This window comes from Oncorhynchus mykiss, chromosome 9 (genome assembly GCF_057628025.1).
Source record: "Oncorhynchus mykiss isolate SJ-2025 chromosome 9, ASM5762802v1, whole genome shotgun sequence".
Lineage (NCBI taxonomy): Eukaryota > Metazoa > Chordata > Actinopteri > Salmoniformes > Salmonidae > Oncorhynchus > Oncorhynchus mykiss.
Window position 1 is genome coordinate 41,882,222 of NC_143030.1, and position 22,974 is coordinate 41,905,195.

Genomic DNA, 22,974 nt, shown 5'->3' on the forward strand with positions numbered 1-22,974 from the left:
AACAAATGTTTCCAATAGAAATCTCATTTGCAACTGTTGGACTAATGATTACACCCTAGATCAGCTAGATGCAGGCAAGAGTGTGCAAGGCGGTATTGAATGTGTCACTGTCTGTCACCTCAAATGCTTCTCTCGACCTGTGTGCATCTACATTGTAAACTTTCATTCATAGGCTAGGTTGTAGCAACCTCATGGTGGGTATAGGGAAAATGTGACCTATCGCTGTTACATTGAACTGGGTGAATGGAATATGAATGACAGTCATCCAATATGCTGTAATAGAAATAAGACCATGCTCGTGAAAAGAAAAATCGTCCTCCCTCGTCTTAAATGTCACCGACCGCCACTGAACAATCCCATATTGTGTGTTGATTTGATTTGGTCAGGGAGATCTCAACCGGTAGACATGTGTGACGTGTAGTAGTGAAGGAACAGTGTGAGATCACATAGATAGAAACTAATTTAATCCTATAGTGGAGCCTGCTTCTGAATATGAGGTTCTGTCTGTCTGCAGCTGAGCATCTCCTCTAGTGTCATGATGAGAAAAGGGGATTAGTGCTCTGTGTGTGTGCGTGCGAGTCCCTTACCTTCACAGGATTGCCCGTCAGCCATCAGAGAGAACCCTGGGAAACAGGAGCAGTGAGGCCTTCCGGCCACTGAGGAGCACTGTTGCATACAGTGGCTATTTCCTGCTCAGAGGGGCACAACATCACACCAAAACACACTGTAATCAGGGTGACATAAGTCAGAGTGGGCAGGTCCCTGGCCTTGCATGTGTGTGTTAGATAACCTCTGTGTGATTTACTGTATCCCTGTTCACTCATTTCCTGTTTCCACTTTGACCCCTGACCTGTTTGTATTGTATTTCCTCCTGCGGCCACTGGGACCGGACCCCACCCTGGAGTTATGGAGGCAAACACACACCCTGAGGAGACCCACACTAGATATCATATGCTGGACTACACAGGGATGGCTGGAGACTTCTCAATACACACAGGAGCTTCATGGCCTTAGATGCAATCGGAATACTTTTATGTGACATTTAAACCACAGGAGGTTGGTGGCACCTTAATTGGGAAGGGCTCATGGTAATAGCTGGAACGGAACTAATGGAATAGTATTACAATGGTATCGAGGAACAAACTGTCATGTGAAGGAATGTGACATGAATCACACTAGAAGGGTGTATAACTGAAAACCTTCTGGGCCTTGGAGTCTCTTAAGGGCTGTCTAATGATTTACATTTCTGTTTCCTACCTAATAGGCTGTTCCCTAATGGGACTACTTTCACACACTGATTCCAGACATGCGTTTGGCTTCTCCTATCAAGACTAATAACTGATTTTAAGATGTGAAAACACAGTAGACATTGTGGTCTGCCAGGTTTACAGTAGAAAGGCACCACCCTGGCCTACAGTGAGGTTGTACTCACCCTCACAGGGGTTGACAGGGGTTGTAGTGGTGGGGGGTGCAGTGGAGGTAGACCCAACCTCTGGCCTGTCATCCTCTCTCAGTCTGTTCTCTTCATCCACCGTCTCTGTGAAAACAGGAATAAACTCATCACGGAAAATACTAATTAAACAGCATAACCAACAAACCGCCAAGTCATCCAATCTTTGTGGATAAGGAGAAATCTGTGAAATGCCTTCAATTCATCCACAGATATGAGGCTAGACAGCCACGGAGCACAGATAAAAGTTCCCTCAGCGAGAGAGAGAGAGAGAGTTGGGGTACAATAGGAAAAGGCATGGCCTGCAGACAAACCTGTGTTTTTATTAGGGGGACTCACTGTAATTTTCTGTAAAGTAGGTCTCACATCAGATTCCTGTTGAGACAGGCTTGTGCTGGTGAAAGCCCCATTAAAGGTCTAATACACTTACAGTAGGTTGGAAATATCTGGAAATACTTTCTTTACTCATCTAAATGTATGTAGGCTACTGTTGTAATAACTGTGACAAGAGGCTTTATCGAAACAGTATGAGACGTTAATGATATGCAGGTACAACATCTATCTATTCCAGTAAAAAAAGCTTCATCTCCAAGGTCAGTCTCTACAATCTAAACGTGTTCAGTTGATGGTGAGCATTAGCCTACTAGCTATTAGGTGAGCACCTCTACGAGATCAGGAAGTGATTCTGAATGTTCCTATATCGATAACAATGACCATTCAATCAGACCGTAGACAGGAACTCTTTCCAGTTAGAGCAGTAAAATCATATACGGTCAAAGTGTGGATAAATATAGACAGATAGATAGAGACTAGCGGGTATCTGAAAACACGGAATGCCGTCAATCATACTGTTTGCTTTGGCACAATGTACTACCTGGAACAAAGGTACTACACTCCGGAATCAGTCCTCTTAAAGTGGTTTTATGGACTTACATTTACATAACTGTTCTATACTTTAGGGTTGCCAATCTGTTTCCACTTTATCCAACTTGCCGTCCTCTTGCCAATTAAGGGAACTGTGTGCCATTATTCAATGGCGAAACAGCCAGACACCCAGGTATATTTGTGAAGTGATCTTGCACATACAGTATTGTGGAGTACTGTAAGGTGCATGGTCTGACATACTCTAATAACCTACGAAAAGTTTCCCTTTACCTGGTACACAGCTGGCCGCGTCCTGCTGCAGCACATAGCCAGGGTAGCAGGCACACCTGAAGGACCCGGGGGTGTTGATACACCTGTGGTGGCACAGTGTGCTCTGGTACACCTGACACTCATCTACATCCTCCATCTCTGGAGGGCCCTCCACCGTGTTCTCCCTCTCTTGCTCCTCCTCTTCCCTGATGGAGAAGGCCTCTTTAGGGAACGGGGTGTCTGACACTACAGGACAAGGAGAGAGGACTGTCACTAATAGCCTGTGTGTTGTACAGTATAATAGAGTCAAGTAGAGCAGATGAACCAAGGAAGTTGGATACAAGAGAATACAGAACAGGAACTCTATCCCTTATAAAAGAGTGTACAGTATAGTAATAACCTGCCCTCACTCAGGCAGGGTAGTGTGGTGCACAAAGTGGGAAGAGTTCACTACAAAGCCTCTCTTTAGTAAGGAGAGGTAAAGAGGCTCTCGTTTATGCCTTTCTCTGGCAGTACACTGGTGTGCTACACTACCCCTTGACAGTGCAGTGGTGTGTGTGTAGTGTTTGCATGCGTGTCTGCACGACTCTACCTCTTTTTGGCACTGCAGTGGGGTCCAGTGCGGGCCTTTCTTTGAGGTTGTTCCAGCCATCTCCCTCTCCTCCCTTTCCCTCCTCCCCTGCCTCCCCCTTCTCTCCCTCACAGCAGGTGAGGAAGACGTGGCTGCAGGGGTAACCCAGGTACTGGTGAGCCTCACAGCGGTAGCTCTCGCTACGGAACCTCAGCCCCAGAGAGCAGCAGCTACAACACTCCTATAGGGTGGACAGATTCAACATCGACAGATTCAACATCTACATGTACCATATCCATTGTGCCTGATTGGAAGAAGGCTGTACGGTCAAACAATATACTGTATGCTATGTTTAAAGGGTTTCATATAAAACGCGGAGCTCAAAGTTCCCCTTTCACATCTATCCCCACCTCTCTCAATTATTTCAACCCCCTATCTTCCGTCTCAGCAGGATATCGTTCAGGCTACAAGGGGGAGAGTGAAACATAAAACTGAAATAGTGACCATTGAGAAATAGTGTGGCTGTGCAGAAGTGTTATACGACTTGAGTTATGTAGAGCCCATGTTGGGGTGGTGAAAGACAATATTTAACATTACACCAAGGCCTTGAGTATACAGTCGTGGCCAAAAGTTTTGAGAATGACACAAATATAAATTTTCACAAAGTCATGCATTTCCACTGCATTTCAAAAGGACCAGCTGACATCATTCAGCGATTCTCTCGATAGCACAGGTGTGAGTGTTGACGAGGACAAGGCTGGAGATCACTCTGTCATGCTGATTGAGTTTGAATAACAGACTGGAAGCATCAAAAGGAGGGTGGTGCTTGGAATCATTGTTCTTCCTCTGTCAACCATGGTTACCTGCAAGGAAACACGTGCCGTCATCATTGCTTTGCACAAAATAGGGCTTCACAGGCAAGGATATTGCTGTCAGTAAGATCGCACCTAAATCAACCATTTATCGGATCATGAAGAACTTCAAGGAGAGCGATTCAAATGTTGTGAAGAAGGCTTCAAGACGCCCAAGAATGTCCCGCAAGCGCCAGGACCGTCTCCTAAAGTTGATTCAGCACCACCAGTACAGAGCTTGCTCAGGAATGGCAGCAGGTAGGTGTGAGTGCATCTGCATGCACAGTGAGGCAAAGACTTTTGGAGGAAGGCCTGGTGTCAAGAAGGGCAGCAAAGAAGCCACTTCTCTCCAGGAAAAACATCAGGGACAGACTCATATTCTGCAAAAAGGTCTGGACTGCTGAGGACTGGGGTAAAGTAATTTTCTCTGATTAATCCCCTTTCCGATTGTTTGGGGCATCCGGAAAAAAGCTTTTCCGCAGAAGACAAGGTGAGGCGCTACCATCAGTCCTGTATCATGCCAACAGTAAAGCATCCTGAGACCATTCATGTGTGGGGTTGCTTCTCAGCCAAGGGAGTGGGCTCACTCACAATTTTACCTAAGAACACAGCCATGAATAAAGAATGGTACCAACACATCCTCTGAGAGCAACTTCTCCCAACCATCCAGGAACAGTTTGGTGACAAACAGTGCCTTTTCCAGCATGATGGAGCACCTTGCCATAAGGCAAAAGTGATAACTAAGTGGCTTGGGGAACAAAACATCAATATTTTGGGTCCATGGCCAGGAAACTCCCCAGACCTTAATTCCATTAAGAACTTGTGGTCAATCCTCATGAGGCGGGTGGACAAACAAAACCCACAAATTCTGACAAACTCCAAGCATTGATTATGCAAGAATGGCTTGCCATCAGTCAGAATGTGGCCCAGAAGTTAATTGACAGCATGCCAGGGCGGATTGCAGAGGTCTTGAAAAAGAACGGTCAACACTGCAAATATTGGCTCTTTGCATCAACTTTATGTAATTGTCAATAAAAGCCCATGACACTTATGAAATGTTTGTAATTATGCTTCAGTATTCCATAGTAACATCTGACAAAAATATCTAAAGACACTGAAGCAGCACACTTTGTGGGAATTCATATTTGTGTCATTCTCAACCTTTGTCCACGACTGTATATATAATGGCCCCCCACTGTTCCGGGCGCTTTGGGTACTTGCTGAAACACAGGTATGATGGCAGATAAACGGTTCTGTATGGGCTAATACACTTCCAAGTCCACAATGCCTGAACTCTCACTGATGGCCATAACAGACCTTGAGCTACATTTTCCCAGAAATTTTAAATATTGTTGCTGTTTTCAAAATACCAGCGAGTCCAAGTTATTGATCTAGAGAGGATGCTGAAAACGGCATGAGACATCTCCTGCAGTATTGCAACCGCGTTTCATGACTGTGAACCATAAAGTTGTGGGAACCTTGACCACAAACATGGTCCTCCCTCTGTTATTTGTCTTAATTGAATAAGAGGTAATTGAATCACAGAGCGATTCTAAACGGTCCTTCTGATTGGTGTGGTCTTCAATGGCAATAACTAGGGCCAGTCGAAATCTGCAGGGAGGTTTTCTTTAAACTACTTTTAAAGTTGTCTCTGTACTGTACATTTGAATCGATGAAACTGTGGCTATTAATGTCTTGTAGAGATAGGTGGTTTGATTTAAATTCATTCCAGGTAGGCTATGTTTGACCTTAAATCATTCTGGGGACTGACCCTGCAAATTCGGTCAGCTCTCTTAACAGTTCAGGAAACAGGGTCAGATATGAATATATGGACATTTAACAAATGATTTCATCCAAATCCAAGCACATATATTCAGTGTTAAAACAGAAGTAGGATTTGGTTGTGGCAAGAACAACAGAACTTTACTCACTATATGTAATGTGGCCTATGTGGGAATCAAACCCACAACTCTGGTGTAGCACCAACCAACCAACAGAACCATGGGAAGCACCTTTACCTTGTAGGAGTCAGCTCCACACTGGTCATTGTTGTCCACCTCACACACAGTTCCTTTTCTGGCTGCATTCATACCAGAGAAACAGTGACTCTCCTTCAGAGAGCCCAGACAGCACTGTCTCTGAGCCGTCCTGGCAGAGAAAGAAAGAAACACAGGAGGGATGTTAGAATGTGAGGCAGTGTTTTGACTGTACCTATGCCTAACTGGTCTTAGACTAGTAGTAGGTTGGCTATCTTTGCCTAGCTCTAGCCAAAACCAGCATCGTCTGGAATTGTTATAGAACCAAATTGGAAGTCTATTAAGGCAAACATTAACAGTATTATGTTGTGTAATATAATAGCATTTTCAAAAGATTATTTTTGTTATTGTCACTTGTAATCAAATTGTAGATAGAAAGCCATATAATTCTCTTCATATACAAAACATCAATGACAACTTTCATTGAATCATGCTATACAATAATGACATGGGCCCAGAAAGCGAAATCACATACTGTAAGAATGCATTTCTAAGATGATCATGTTTTAAGTAGGCTAAAAAAGTACACAAATTAGAATGAACTAAACTAATGCATAGTGGCCTTGCCATCCACGACAAGTTGGCTGAAGCAGAAGCAGACAGGCCATCCCTCATTGGCATGGTGAAAGCAGTAAAGCTGACATTTCTAAGACATTCTGTAGCTAAGTAGGACCCTGAGCATGACCAGGAAAAACTCAGGTTTTGAGTTGAGGAATTAAGGAATTACTACACAAAAATTGGGCATCCTAGTACTTGTGTCCAGTGTGTCTCCATGGGCTTACCGACAGATGGAGTGTCTGTCCTCTCTGGGGAGCTCCATGTTTCTGCAGTGGCCGTTGGCTGAGGCCCACTTCTCCCCAGTCTCACAACAGATCTCCACCAACTCCTTGGAAGAAACTACAGAAACAGACAGACAGACATGGTTGTAGTCAGTGTTTCAGAGGGACCACATGAAATGAAAAAAAAAAAAGTTATAGAAGATAATGAAGAGATCACCATTGGACAGCGCAATCTCAGACTGTATCATTCACGCTATAGATCTCACTCAGTCCTTCATGGAAGGCAGCTTTTAATGTGTACGATTGTAGTCTATGCAATATAAAAATAGAATAAAACCTAGCAAGTTTATTGAGAGTGAGTCTGCACAATGTATTTTAAGAGTTGTTGACCTTGTCTGAATGTGTTTTTGGTGAATAGACTGAATACACATTCAACAGAATGAGGAACAAATTGTTATTCTTTTCCACCTCTGTGTGTTTCCCTGGCAGGGAGCACTGTGAAACCTTAAGACTCTATAAAGTACATTTCAGAGGCAATACATCCTACATTTTTAGCTTGAAGGCTAATCAGTGCTCAGGCAACACGTTATCACATCACTAGGAACAGACAGAGGAAAAAACATACAGTAGCATCTCATTTAGAGTTAAAATATGCTTGGCCTCCTCAGTGGTCATGACTATGATGACTCCAGATCATCGATTCCAACTTTCATTGGTGCCTCCTGTGCTGTATTGTAGTTCATTTGGACAGACTGAACCTAACCCTCCAGGATAAAGATATGTTTCAGAGTGTAGCCATGCCTGCTGAAAAGGTAGGCCGGTAGCCTACAATACTGTATCTCTCTGGTTGGTATAATTAGGTGAATCTATGATGTGCCTCTTTCAGGACATTTCTCCCACACAAACTCATTGTTTGCTACAAATTGTGTTGCTAACGTAACATGTTTTCTAACCAAGGTGTCCCACTGGGCACACTATGTCATTTCAACGTGGATATGTGGGTAATCTTTGGTTGAGACGTTGATCAATGAGATTTCAACCTTTATTCACCCACTCAAAAAGACAGCCTGAAGTTTGTTGAATTCCCAATGTGGCATCACTATGCTTTCAATCATCTGAAAGCACAACCAAATTTCAATGGAATAACAATGTCTGATTGTTGGCTTTAGTTGTCATCTAAATGTGTTTTCAGTGCACATTAAACCATTTAAAAGCACAACAAAGAGCGAATGGGAATACAATGTTAGATATTTTGAATTTATATAAGAACTGGTTCTGCCCCTGAACAAAGCAGTTAACCCACTGTTCTTAGGCCGTCATTGTAAATAATAATTTGTTCTTAACCGACATGCCTAGTTAAATAAAATAAAGGTTAAATAAAAAAAACGACAAAAAAAAAACGTGATCTGCCTCATCCAATATCATAACCAAGTGACCTTGATCGCAGTCGAGATTACATTACAAGTACATAGTGCAAGTGATCAATGTTGTTTGAGCTTCTGCACAGATATTTATATTGTGCAGAACCCACAGACCGGCGACCTTTGCACGCTATCTTGAACATGCACACTTTCCATCATTACATAATACTACTTTTACAGTTACAGTAAGCTCAAAATGTGGCCGTGGATCTGTTACTAATTTTAATGTTGAATAAAAACTGTTACATTAGTTTGTAAGATAGCCTTACCTTTAGGCTATTACCTGTATTACAAAAGTCCTATCGAATTGACAATGCAACCAGATATTCAAATTTAAAAGGAGATGTAATCCAATGCTTGGGTCGTTTCTTCATCCTATTCTTTAACTTTTGTTTTAGTTGGAGCCGTGAATCCAACATATCATTTGTTAACTTGTCGACAAGTTCATAGGTTATTTTATTTACTGCATTGCAAAAGGGATATTGAATTGTGTTTAGTTGTCAACGCAACCAAATATCAACATTTGAAGGAGACGTATCATCTGCTTGGATTGTTCCATCAGTGCCACTGATTTATTCTGACTTTAATTCCAGTTTGTCTACAAATGAATAACTGATATGTTGGATTCACATCTCCATCTCAACCAAAAATCTAAGTTAAAGAGTAGACCCTAAATCAACTCGAACTTTATTTAAAGTTAATTTAATGTTTGATTTATTCCTATTCTTTAACTTCGGTTTTTGGTTGAGATGGAGATCTCAATTTTATACTTTGTATTTCTTTACCCTACCACCCCTGTCCTAATTGAAGTAAATTAATGGATAACATCACTTAGGCTTCTACTTCCATCTTATACATACTATATACATTTTATGGACACAGTATATTCTACAATAGTTATCTTTTATTTGTTTTTATTCTCATCCTGCAGCTATCCTCATCTGTCTCTGAAGACCATCCAGTTTGATTTCTATTTGGCATATATTTTTTAACTGTGCTGTGATGTTTCACAGAAGTTCTGATCCTTTCTATTCTCATAGTTTCTACATATTGTATATTACAGATACACATTTTTGCTAAGAGTATTATTGATCGATTGACTATGACTTTTTAAAATCACCCAGCATTGCTATTTGCAGAGTTAGCTCCAGGTAAATGTTGCAATTCTTCAGACATTCCTGAACCTGTGACCAAAAACAATGTACCCAATGGACAGTACCAAAACAAATGATCTAACGATTCTGTCTTTTCGCAGCAAAATCTTCAGAGCTGGGATATTCCACAGATATTTAACGTTATTTTAGTTGAAAGAATTTTGCATCGTATTTTAAATTGAAATAAACCATGTGCCATGGAATCGGTACATCGAAAAAATATCTTCCTAAATATTTTGCAATCTATATGGTACAGCTGTCAATTTTTTTGGTGCTTAAATTAAACGGGTATACTTTTTCATTTATCACAATTTTCAATTTTGGTCTTTAATGCAGGGCCGACAGACAAGTTCCTTACTTCCACTTTTGAGTAGAGCAGACATTTCCATATATTTTTGTTAGTTGCATGTGTGACATAACTCCATCCAACAATTGCTTTTTATAAAAAATACATTGTTTTTTATCAATTAGTATATTCAAGTTTAACCATAATATTTGTTCTGTCTTTTCTGGCGGATTAAACTGAAATTGCAACCAACTTTCTATGGCTTGTTTTAAAAATAGCGATATTTTGGAGATGATTTCATTTTCTGAGCCACACAAATTACGTTGAAACAGCGTTCATACAACCAGTTTGTGCCCAGTGGGCTGTGCCTTCAGGCCCCATATTGCTATAACATATCATATGCTTAGCTGATATGTAAAATACCTATCCAGATCTGGCTTGCGTCAACAATATAGTCAGGCAGGAACACGCTCATTAGGGAGTATACATTATTTATAATAAGGGTTACACGAAGAAAATCGACCTCTCTGAAATGAAAAGGGATGGCCCTCCTTTCAGCTAAATATATATTTACCTAAACCCTCCCCAAAAGTTTGAAAAACAAAACAGGTGACCCTCTCCTATACACAATATAATAATTAAAACAAAGTGGATAGCAGAGTTTTAGAAACTGTTATTCGTCCTGTAAGCATTAAATGGCAACACGGGAACTTTGATTGTGCACAGGGCTGCGAGCCAGAAGGTTGTCGGGTTCGCAGATCACCGTTGACAAGAGTAGGGATGGAAAGATCTCCTTTAAAGTAAAATCATTGCATGAATCTCACATCGTATTTGCATGTCTGAGAAAATGTGACATATTAGCAGAATATTTTTTAATACCACACAAATGACCGACATTACAGGCCAAATCAGTGTCTTGTTTGCAACGAAACTGTCCCTGCTTGCAAATAATTACATCTTGACACCATTAGGCGTCTGAGCATTGTACTTTCAAAAGTTAGGCCTACCTTTCCACCCCAGACAGAGTAGGCCTACCGACGCAGAAATATTTAAGCTTTAACTACTTGCTACTCTTCTTCCGTGGTTTAACCTAAAGCGAGAAGGTCAGAAGTGCTTCCCTAAAATATGTCTGGGTTTAAACATCTTCTATTGTACAGAAAGGGAACAGCTTAATAAATTGATAGTGACAGAATCAGATTACTTCACAAGACAAGACAATGTTTTGTCTCCCAGGCTATATAAGGTTGTATAGCTCAGCCTCTGAATGTCAAAGAAACTAAACAATGATATTCCCATATACATCGGATAATAATGAAGACGATATAAATGAATTATGCCTACTCGAATTTGCCTACTTTCAACACCATGAGCTGTCATTTCTGATTCTGCAGTGCCTGCTTTACCAGTTTCAGCGCCTCAAGCATATATTACTTGAATCTGGCTTATTGTGAGGTCAATGACTCCGATAAATACATCATGGGCAAGCAACATATACAGTGGGGCAAAAAAGCATTTAGTCAGCCACCAATTGTGCAAGTTCTCCCACTTAAAAAGATGAGAGAGGCCTGTAATTTTCATCATAGGTACACTTCAACTATGACAGACAAAATGAGAAAGAAAATCATATTATAGGATTTTTAATGAATTTATTTGCAAATTATGGTGGAAAATAAGTATTTGGTCACCTACAAACAAGCAAGATTTCTGGCTCTCACAGACCTGTAACTTCTTCTTTAAGAGGCTCCTCTGTCCTCCACTCGTTACCTGTATTAATGGCACCTGTTTTAACTTGTTATCAGTATAAAAGACCCCTGTCCACAACCTCAAACAGTCACACTCCAAACTCCACTATGGCCAAGACCAAAGAGCTGTCCCTGTTGCGCTGCCGTGCTAACTCCTCATATCACCGCCACTCGGCTTTAGCTGCCTTCAGCTCTTCCCTGGGGCGGCGATATTACTGTCCAAAATCTCTTCCCATGTCCAGGAGTCCAGAACCCTCTGCTCCTGGTTACCACGCTGCTTGGTCCGGTTGTGGTGGGTAGTTCTGTAAAGGTCGTCGTAGGTGGAAGAAGGAGAGGACCAAGGTGCAGCGTGGTAAGTGTTCATGTTGTAAATTTAATCAAAGCTGAACACTAAACAAAATAACAACGAGGAATAACGAGAACAAAACAGTTCTGTCTGGTACAGATACGAAACAGAAAACAACTACCCACAAATCGTAGTGGGAACACAGTATGGTTCTCAATCAGAGACAACGATTGACCTCTGATTGGGAACCATACCAGGCCAAAAGCAGAAATACAAAACATAAAACAAAATCATAGAATGCCCACCCCAACTCACGCCCTGACCAAACTAAAATAGAGACATAAGAAAGGAACTAAGGTCAGAACGTGACAGTACCTAAACCCATAAGGGAGGGTCTGGGTGGGCATCTGTCCGCGGTGGCGGCTCTGGCACGGAACGTGGACCCCACTCCACCATAGTCTTGGCCCACTTAAGTGGCACCTTTGGAGGGTCCCCAGTCGCCGCCGACCTCGGACTGGGGACCCTTGCAGCGGGCCCCCGAATAGACAGGAGAGTCTGGCAGCGCCGGAATGAAGGGCGACTCTGGCAGCGCCGGAGTGAAGGGCAGCTCTGGCAGCGCCGGAGTGAAGGGCGGCTCTGGCAGCGCCGGAGTGAAGGGCGGCTCTGGCAGCGCTGGAGTGAAGGGCGGCTCTGGCAGCTCCTGACTGACGGGCGGCTCTGGCCCTTCACCGCATAACACGGTGCCTGCCTGGTCACTCTCTCTCCACGGTAAGCACGAGGAGTTGGCTCAGGTCTCCTACCTGACTTAGCCACACTCCCCGTGTCCCCTCCCCCCAAAACATTTTTGGGGCCGCCTCTCGTCCCTGTTGCGCTGCCGTGCTAACTCCTCATATCGCCGCCACTCAGCTTTAGCTGCCTCCAGCTCTTCCCTGGGGCGGCGATATTCTCCAGCCCGTGCCCAGGGTCCCTTACCGTCCAAAATCTCTTCCCATGTCCAGGAGTCCAGAACCCTCTGCTCCTGGTTACCACGCTGCTTGGTCCGGTTGTGGTGGGTAGTTATGTAAAGGTCGTCGTAGGTGAACGAAGGAGAGGACCAAGGTGCAGCGTGGTAAGTGTTCATGTTGTACATTTAATCAAAACTGAACACTAAACAAAATAACAACGAGGAATAACGAGAACGAAACAGTTCTGTCTGGTACAGATAACAACTACCCACAAATCATAGTGGGAACACAGGCTACCTAAGTATGGTTCTCAATCAGAGACAATGATTGACAGCTGCCTCTGATTGGGAACCATACCAGGCCAAAAGCAGAAATACAAAACATAGAACAAAAACATAGAATGCCCACCCCAACTCACGCCCTGACCAAACTAAAATAGAGACATAAAAAAGGAACTAAGGTCAGAACGTGACATGTATTGACACCTCTAGCACTGCCTTACTGCGCCACTCGGGAGGAAACAGATTGTTTTTAATCAAATAAACTATAGTAGTAGTAAGCTATCAAAGTTAACCTCTGGTCATCCTTCTTCGTGCTCTCCTTCTCAAATTGAACAGAACATAGGCTAGTCGGCGCGCAATATTTTTTTTGACTACGCCTAATCCCCCCCCCCAAAAAAATCTTGACTAGGCCTAATAAAAAAAATTAAAATCTGAAGAAGCCTTTGACTCTCCTGAACTGCCACCGCAGGTCTACACAGCACAGCCATTGGTTAGGCAGCACACAAAACTTTTTGATCAGCAAGAGAAGAGCAGGCTGGAATGAGGGTTGGGATATCCATTGCAGTGTGTAATGCAGCCTAGTTATATTTACACCATCCCAGCAGCTGTGTGCTTCTCTGAGCATTTCATAGTCTATAGCCTATAGCCTAGGGATAATTTGATTGAGACCACACTAAATAGCCTATAGACACACTAGATATTGTGCGCCTAGTGATGAATCAGAGATGAGGGGCAGCATCTGGCACACATGGATATATAGCCTAATAAGCAACTAATTCTGAAACACTTGAGAAATATGGAAATGTAATCAATTACAAATTGCATTACCCCCCTGGACTAAACTAAAACACAGAGAAATATAGAAATAAAAAATATGATATCCTCCCATGACTGAAATTGAAAAAGCATGGCCCTCCCCCATTTTCCTCCAGGTAACCATTCTGTCAATTTCTATCCATCCCTGAGCTTTATTATTTATTTTGTTCCACTGCCAACCTTTTCTAATCTACTCATGTGAGGTGCACGCACTGGTCAAATTCACCTTCTAGCCACAGGTTGCACCTCTCCTTCTTTGGTTTATCCTGTTTCATGTATGTTTTTTAATGTTTCTCATAAACTTTCAGATTTATGTTTTTATTGTTTCAGCATTAAGTAATGTCATTCAGTATGTGTAGTGTGCAATATTATTGCCTGTGTATGTATTATGACTGCTGCCTATTGGTATTATACAGTTGAAGTCGGAAGTTTACATACACCTTGGCCAAATACATTTAAACTCAGTTTTTCACAATTCTTGACATTTAATCCTAGTAAAAATTCCCTGTCTTAGGTCAGTTAGGATCATTACTTTTATTTTAAGAATGTGAAATATCAGAATAGTAGAGTGAATGATTTATTTCAGCTTTTATTTCTTTCATCACATTCCCAGTGGGTCAGAAGTTTACATACACTCAATTAGTATTCGGTAGCATTGCCTTTAAATTGTTTAATAATTTGGGTCAAAAGTTTGGGTAGCCTTCCACAAGCTTCCCACAATAAGTTTGGTGAATTGTGGCCCATTCCTCCTGACAGAGCTGGTGTAACTGAGTCAGGTTTGTAGGCCTTCTTGCTCGCACACGCTTTTTCAGTTCTGCCCACAAATTTTCTATGGGATTGAGGTCAGGGCTTTGTGATGGCCACTCCAATACCTTGACTTTGTTGTCCTTAAGCTATTTTGCCACAACTTTGGAAGTATGCTTGTGGTCACTGTCCATTTGGAAGACACATTTGCGACCAAGCTTTAACTTCCTGACTGATGTCTTGAGATGTTGCATCAATATATCCACATCATTTTCCTGCCTCATGATGCAATCTATTTTGTGGAGTGCACCAGTCTACAAAAAGTACAATATTTGTCCCCATGTACAGTTGCAAACCGTAGTCTGGCTTTTTTATGGCGGTTTTGGAGCGGTGGCTTCTTCCTTGCTGAGCGGGCTTTCAGGTTATTTTGATATAGGACGTGTTTTACTGTGGATATAGATACTTTTGTACCTGTTTCCTCCAGCATCTTCACAAGGTCCTTTGCTGTTGATCTGGGATGGATTTGCACTTTTCACACCAAAATACGTTAATCTCTAGGAGACAGAACGCGTCTCCTTCCTGAGTGGTATGATGGCTGCGTGGTCCCATGGTGTTTATACTTGCGTACTATTGTTTGTACAGATGTACAGTGGTACCTTCAGGCATTTGGAAATTGCTCCCAAGGATGAACCGGACTTGTGGAGGTCTACAAAAACAATTCTGAGGTCTTGGCTGATTTCTTTTGATTTTCCCATGATATCAAACAAAGAGGCACTGAGTTTGAAGGTAGGCCTTGAAATACATCCACAGGTACACCTCCAATTGACTCAAATAATGTCAATTAGCCTATCAGAAGCTTCTAAAGCCATGACATAATTTTCTGGAATTTTCCAAGCTGTTTAAAGGCACAGTCAATTTAGTGTATGTAAACTTCTGACCCACTGGAATTGTGATACAGTGAATTATAAATTAAATAATCTGTCTGTAAACAATTGTTGGAAAAATTACTTGTGTCAGGCACAAATAGCATGTCCCAGCCGACTTGCCAAAACTATAGTTTGTTAACAAGAAATTTGTGGAGTGGTTGAAAAATGAGTTTGAATGACTCTAACCTAAGTGTATGTGAACTTCAACTGCACCTGTTCTTGGTGTTATTTTATAACAGATTAGGGCTGCGTGTTCTGTTGCTGCTCCAGACCAACTAGGCTCCTCTGCTGCCAACTGCAGCCATCTCCGACCATGTCTTTCTGTTGAAATATTTTATATTATTATGGGACCAGGGTTGGGTATTAATGGATTACATTTAACTGGGATTACGTAATCAGGTTACAGAAATAAAGTAACTAATCTGACTGGATTACTTTTTTAAAAAAGTTTTTACATTCTTAAAAACAACTGATTATATTTTGGATTAGGCCTACTTCCTCTAAAATCAAAATGTGGGCTGCAAGTGTTTGCCTAAAAACGCACAAATATTTACTATTTTTGAACATCTTTGAAAGCGTTGCTGAGCCACACAGCTTGGAAGTCACCTTTCAGTGGGAATGAAAGTTTTCCCCTTCTGCTGCAATCTGTTTGAAATCTCCAAAAAGGTCAAATTTGTTGTCTCGTTGATTTCCACAAAAAACGTGTTTTTAACCAAAAACGTCAGACCCCCACTTACTGAGAACTGAATCATACCACATTTCATCAGGATCGTTGTGTCAAAAGAACATTTTCCATTAGTCAACACAGCTCCACCCTGTTCACTTCCTAAGAAGTAAGGGTAAGACACTCAAATCACCATTTCCTCTTTTACTGGCCACAATCTGCTTGGTGGTTGAGTGTAATAGGCCCATATTTTCACAATCAAAAAAGGACTGTTGGGAACGCTTTCCTTGGAACTTGACAGTGAAGCTGACCTTTTAGCAGTGATGCCATTTCATCAAGAAGATGCAGCAGGAATTTGAGACAGTACTTGCCCAAGGATGCAGGGGGTTGGGTGGGCAGAATTAGAGAGCAAGAGGAGGATGAGGAAGGACAGTTGTCTCAGATGAGATCAGGGCCACATTGGTTGACCATGTGCTCAACCATGGATTGGCATGGTGATGGAGGACGCCTTGCTGGTTAACGGCTGCTCACACGGTGATATTCCCTCCACGCTGTCCAGGGACATTCACGGTGGCCAATAATGGCACGGTGGCCAATAATGTTCCGTCCCCGTCCCCAGTAACAAAAACATTTGACATTTATTTCCAAAATGCAGTATTTTTTAACACTTGTGTTTTGTATGTAACACTTTCCATACCCAACAGGAGAAAACCAGGGAAAACATTCAGTAAGATAAAGGGTTTTCTGTACAAAAATATAAATGAAAGTGGCTCATTCTTTCAAAACTCTAAACACAAAAAGACAAAAACACCTGCAAAATGTAAGAAAAAAAGACATTAGGCTGCATCCTGCCTCCTATTTCGGTCTGGCCACAGCACAACTCATCTACATCACAAGCGATGTTCTCCCTGGCTAAACAGCGGGGAAGAATCTTCTGGAGTGACGGATCCAGCCGCCAAAAGCCCCCACATCAACTGCACCACATGCATCCTCCATTGTCCGGAGAAGCGACATGCGTGCGAGGGGAGGTCGGTCATACACCTTCCATCGCATGCAGAAAAAAACTCTTCAATTGTGGGTGGTTGATAAACCAGATGTGGACCATTGCAGCCTGTTGGAAACTCACGTTGTCCCCAGATGACAACATACCTGGGCTGCTCTGGTCCACCCCTCTGCTCGGTTGGAATGAGGATGCCATGTTGTGTGTCCAGGAATGTGAAGAGAAGGGCGGCGTTGTAGGGACCAAGGTTGGCATGGTGATGGAGGACGCCTTACTGGTTAACGGCTGCTCACACGGTGATATTCCCTCCACGCTGTCCAGGGACATTCACGGTGGCCAATAATGTTCCGTCCCCTTCCCCTTCTTTTGGCGAGGTTGAAGCCAGCCTCATAAATGTAAATATAAACGTGCTGAATTGCAGCGGCATCCAGCTCCAAGACTCTCTGAAACAGACAGCAAGACAATATGTGACATAAACCTAGAGCTGTCAATATGGTGAGGCACTTTACACTGGATTACAGTACTGTACATACAGTGCTGATAGGATAGTAAATTCGTGTAGTACTTACTTGCACATATTCATAGCGCTGTTCTTTAACCCACTATGAGCTTCGCTCAAATGGCACCCTGTAGACCTGTTTCATCCGGATTCGGTTGCGCTGTAATACACGGTCCAATGTAGACAAGCCCACCTGATGAATGTTATTGAATATTGTGTTGTCTGCATTTATGTGGTTCTGGATTTCTCCTAGTCTAATGGTGTTGTTTGCCACCACCATGTTCACAATAGTGGTCTCCTGTTCTGGTGTGAAACAGCCAGTGTCTTCCACCATAGCCCGGCATGCATGCACACGCATTTGTGTGTGTTTATTTATGTATATTTGAGTAGGTATACATTACTGTAGCAATCTTTTACAACCGGCTACAGTGTAACACTGAAAAGGCAAAAGGCATAAACCTACTGATGGGATATTAATAGAGTGTTTTTTGTTGAGCACATCAGTGTGTTGTTGGTTAGTAGACAGATCTATTCATATGACGCGTGTCATTTTGATGCACAAAAATAACATTTTGGAAAGAGATAAAACAGTTTTGAATGCAGTGTTTGCTTTTGCTAGAGATTTGTAGAGTTTTGCATTTGGTGTTTGTGGTTTTTGTGTTTTGTGTTTCTAGTTTTGGGAAAATGTGCCAAAGATTCAGCAAACGTGTGTAAACAGTTGTGGAAAACTGTAAGACTGTCACAACATCATTGAAGGCAATTGGCATGAAGTGGTTTACCCTTGTGAAACACAAAACTGGGTCATTGTTCCAAAACTGTTTTTTGTTTGTGGGCCTTACAGCTGCCCTGTTTCTAAACCAGCAGATTGGAAAAAACACATTTCTACATCTTTTAAACTCATTTGTGAATTATTATGTAGGCTGATTCAAATTTAGCATTTGATTTAACAGAATGAGCAGCTGGAGGAGGGAGGGGAAAAGGTGCCAAGTGGAGATTTTTGATCCATTTCCACATGATTAAACTCCACACAGACGTGAAAACTTCACAAGTCTACACAATCAACTAAAACACGAGTCTAATTAAAGAAACAGGCAGAAAGGAGAAATAATGACAAGTTTGCATAGTATAACACGTAAGCAAGAAAAAAATCTGAACATTTACCAACAAAAATATTCATCTGTTGAGGGAGCTTACACTGGTCATTAATTCTCTCTTTTTATTCACCATACCTTTCCTTAGTGATTTACTTTCCTTTGTTTTAGTCCTAATGGTCCTCTCTCCTTGACATGCCTTTTCATGTGAGCACTAAGCCGTTCATTTCCAGTGGAGAATGCGCTGCACAGCAGTGCATAATTTATAGGTTTAGAAATGAGAAGATATGAAAACTTTAGAGGATGCAAAAGCCTCTTTGATTCATAAATATCTGTCCCCAGTCACACCATATGACAAGCTTCTTTGAACCTGCATGAATGTGTTATTATTAGAAGACAGAGTACTTCATCAGTCATCCATTTCATTTGCATCCTATTCATTTTCTCTCCAGGTGGGATCACTGCAGTCATCATGAAACACAGTACAGAATGGTCCCATGTGCTCATCAATAAGGTAAGATATTAACAGCAGTTTGACTTGAATTCAGTTAAACCTGCCAAAACAATGTTTGTGCACTGTCTTTATTTACAAACACATACTTCTTATTCGGGAAATCTGGAAGCATCTACCAGTGTGGAGAGTATACCTGGTAATAATAGCGAGTCTTTACAGAACCCAAGAAGACCATTCTACATTTTTATTTGACCATGGGAAAAAGAGCTACTGTGAAAATACCACAGTGCGGGTTTGTTTGAATTGAGCCCTTTGAGTAACTTCAAAAAGGCTCTGAAACGGGACTGTGCAGATAAAGGTCAAACATTAATACTGAAACAGACACTTTACAGTGATGGTTTTGAAACAAATACCTGGAGTAACTGAAAATATGTCTAAGCTCAGCCTGTGAATATCCCGCATCCCTCTGACAAGCCTCCTAATCAAGGAACTAAAGCAAATGTGTTCCATTCAGGTGTGTAATCACCCCCATGGTGGATTCATCATGTTAGGAGGAGAGTTGTGGAGGTGGGCTTGATAGGTGGTTCGAGGTACATCTCTATTTTCTTGGCCTGTCATTACATCTGTCTGTTAGCCTTTACAGTTTTTTACAATATCTTATACACTGAAAGTGGTAGTTGAGGCACACTCAGTGAAACCATTAACTCATGTACCTAATCTTCAGACCAAGTCTGCAAAACTGCAAGGACATTATCTGCTTTACACTCAGTTTGCAAATTGTTAAAACACACTTTTTGCAAAACACTAAACACAGTTCTCTACATTAGACACATCACTCAAAAGTAACAGGTCTCGTGTTTCGTTTGGAAAACGCTGCCATTTAAAAATGCCACACCTTTACCGATTACCTACACCCAGTGTTCACGTGTGAAAACACTTATAGCTCATTTATTCACTGAGAAATCAGATCTTGAGCACTGTAAATAAGCTTCAGGTTCGGCTTTCTTGGTTTCTTTGATTCTCTTTCAAAAACAAGGACATTTCTAAGTGACCCCAAACTTTTGAACGGTAGTGTACTTGTACGAGTGAGTGCTATGACAAACTGCCGTGGACTCCACTGCACACTGAACATGCAAAAGACACAAGATAGTAGTGTTCTACCTTTGTCACATCATTTGATGGTTTGTGTGTAGAGTTTAGATGCAAAAACACAATTTTGAGAAGAGTTTAAATAGTTTTGAACGAAGTGTGTGAGATGTGTGACTTCTTGCATGTTGTGCGTGTGTTTTGGGGTTTTGTGTGCAGAGTCTAGAGAAAATGAGCCATAGTTTCAGAAATCATTTGTAAGCAATTGTCAAAAACTAAGTTACGGTGACATCAACCACACACGGCACTATCGCCCCCACATCGCAGCCCCCATCCTCGTGCCATACATTGGTGGCCGTCGCTGCCATACAGTTCACCTTGGTGTTAATGAAAACGAATGGATCATTCCATCTTTCCCTTTCCAGGAATGCCACTGATTTACAGTCCAGGTGGGGTGTCCACAGTCACACAAAACGAATGAATGGATGCTCTCTTTCTCACTCAGAAATGGTTGGTACATGTGAACATGCTCCATCCAGGTAAGCTATATTGGGATGATCGTATGCACATGTGTGAGCGAATAAGCCAACATGTTACATAAGCTAAGCAGATACATTGGAGCCATGCTGTTTTACACCTTTGACATCACAGTCAGAGATGACTCCATCTTGTAAATAAAATACATCACCCTGTCCTAGTTGCACTGCTTGGCCTGTCCATGACATAACAGGGAAGAGGGGCTTCCCCCCCATATGACTCCATTTCCATGGACAGCATGTTGAAGAAGACAGTGAATCGACAGCTATTTATCCTAATCTCCCTGACAGTGAGACTGATAGTAGAACAGATAGCAGGACATGTGTGATCCATCCATCTCTCTGAAGTCTGAACTCTTGACTGGGCTGTTTTTTGTGGACAGGAGACCTGAGGGCCATCCAGACTACACTGTCTTTGATGGTTTCCCTCTCTATAACCTCCAATCCCATTGCAGTTTCATGTGGTTGGATGGATGACCAGACCAGTATGCGGCACAGACACACACCGAAGTGTGCCCGATTGGCTCTGGTGATCTGAAGGAGCCCCATAAGGTTCGAATTGACAGATTTGCAACCAATGTTACAGTGTGGAGAACAAGTATTTGATACACTGCCAATTTTGCAGGTTTTCCTACTTACAAAGCATGTAGAGGTCTGTCATTTTTATCATAGGTACACTTCAACTGTGAGACGGAATCTAAAACAAAAATCCAGAAAATCACATTGTATGATTTTAAGTAATTAATTTGCATTTTATTGCATGCCATAAGTATTTGATACATCAGAAAAGCAGAACTTAATATTTGGTACAGAAACCTTTGTTTGCAATTACAGAGATTATACGTTTCCTGTAGTTCTTGACCAGGTTTGCACACACTGCAGCAGGGATTTTGGCCCACTCCTCCATACAGACCTTCTCCAGATCCTTCAGGTTTTGGGGCTGTCGCTGGGCAATACGGACTTTCAGCTCCCTCCAAAGATTTTCTATTGGGTTCAGGTCTGGAGACTGGCTAGGCCACTCCAGGACCTTGAGATGCTTCTTACGGAGCCACTCCTTAGTTGCCCTGGCTGTGTGTTTCGGGTCGTTGTCATGCTGGAAGACCCAGCCACGACCCATCTTCAATGCTCTTACTGAGGGAAGGAGGTTGTTGGCCATGATCTCGCAATACATGGCCCCATCCATCCTCCCCTCAATACGGTGCAGTCGTCCTGTCCCCTTTGCAGAAAAGCTTCCCCAAAGAATGATGTTTCCACCTCCATGCTTCACGGTTGGGATGGTGTTCTTGGGGTTGTACTCATCCTCCAAACACTGCGAGTGGAGTTTAGACCAAAAAGCTATATTTTTGTCTCATCAGACCACATGACCTTCTGCCATTCCTCCTCTGGATCATCCAGATGGTCATTGGCAAACTTCAGACGGGCCTGGACATGCGCTGGCTTGAGCAGGGGGACCTTGCGTGCGCTGCAGGATTTTAATCCATGACGGAGTAGTGTGTTACTAATGGTTCTCTTTGAGACTGTGGTCCCAGCTCTCTTCAGGTCATTGACCAGGTCCTGCCGTGTAGTTCTGGGCTGATCCCTCACCTTCCTCATGATCATTGATGCCCCACCAGGTGAGATCTTGCATGGAGCCCCAGACCGAGGGTGATTGACCATCATCTTGAACTTATTCAATTTTCTAATAATTGCCCCAACAGTTGTTGCCTTCTCACCAAGCTGCTTGCCTATTGTCCTGTAGCCCATCCCAATTTTATCCCCGATGTCCTTACACAGCTCTCTGGTCTTGGCCATTGTGGAGAGGTTGGCGTCTGTTTGATTGAGTGTGTGGACAGGTGTCTTTTATACAGGTAACGAGTTCGAACAGGTGCAGTTAATACAGGTAATGAGTGGAGAACAGGAGGGCTTCTTAAAGAAAAACTAACAGGTCTGTGAGAGCCGAAATTCTTACTGGTTGGTAGGTGATCAAATACTTTTGTCATGCAATAAAATGCAAATTAATTACTTAAAAATCATACGTGATTTTCTGGATTTTTGTTTTAGATTCCGTCTCTCACAGTTGAAGTGTACCTATGATAAAAAATGACAGACCTCTACATGCTTTGTAAGTAGGAAAACCTGCAAAATTGGCAGTGTATCAAATACTTGTTCTCCCCACTGTATATAAGGAGTCTGGTTTAGGGTCTGGTTGGGGATGCTTTACTCATAATTATGTAAAATATTTAT

At 42.2% G+C, this 22,974-nt stretch overlaps 1 protein-coding gene and 1 long non-coding RNA gene across 3 annotated transcripts in view; one reads left to right on the top strand and one right to left on the bottom strand.

Moving 5' to 3' along the window:
• The window catches only part of LOC118966039 (uncharacterized), a 34,962-nt gene extending 13,682 nt beyond the window's left edge, over nucleotides 1-21,280 (top strand). Inside the window, exons 3-4 of the long non-coding RNA XR_016483263.1 lie at nucleotides 19,128-19,189; nucleotides 20,641-21,280. This is a non-coding gene — a long non-coding RNA (uncharacterized LOC118966039). The remainder of the gene's footprint in view (nucleotides 1-19,127; nucleotides 19,190-20,640) is intronic.
• The window catches only part of LOC110531988 (fibulin-2), a 48,113-nt gene that overhangs the window by 9,928 nt on the left and 15,211 nt on the right, over nucleotides 1-22,974 (bottom strand). For both annotated transcript variants that reach the window (XM_021615543.3, XM_021615544.3), the window contains exons 3-8: nucleotides 6,825-6,939; nucleotides 6,025-6,154; nucleotides 3,177-3,396; nucleotides 2,606-2,830; nucleotides 1,433-1,537; nucleotides 588-689 (exon numbers count right to left, since the gene is read on the bottom strand). In XM_021615543.3, coding sequence (XP_021471218.3) covers nucleotides 588-689; nucleotides 1,433-1,537; nucleotides 2,606-2,830; nucleotides 3,177-3,396; nucleotides 6,025-6,154; nucleotides 6,825-6,939 — 897 coding nt within the window. The remainder of the gene's footprint in view (nucleotides 1-587; nucleotides 690-1,432; nucleotides 1,538-2,605; nucleotides 2,831-3,176; nucleotides 3,397-6,024; nucleotides 6,155-6,824; nucleotides 6,940-22,974) is intronic.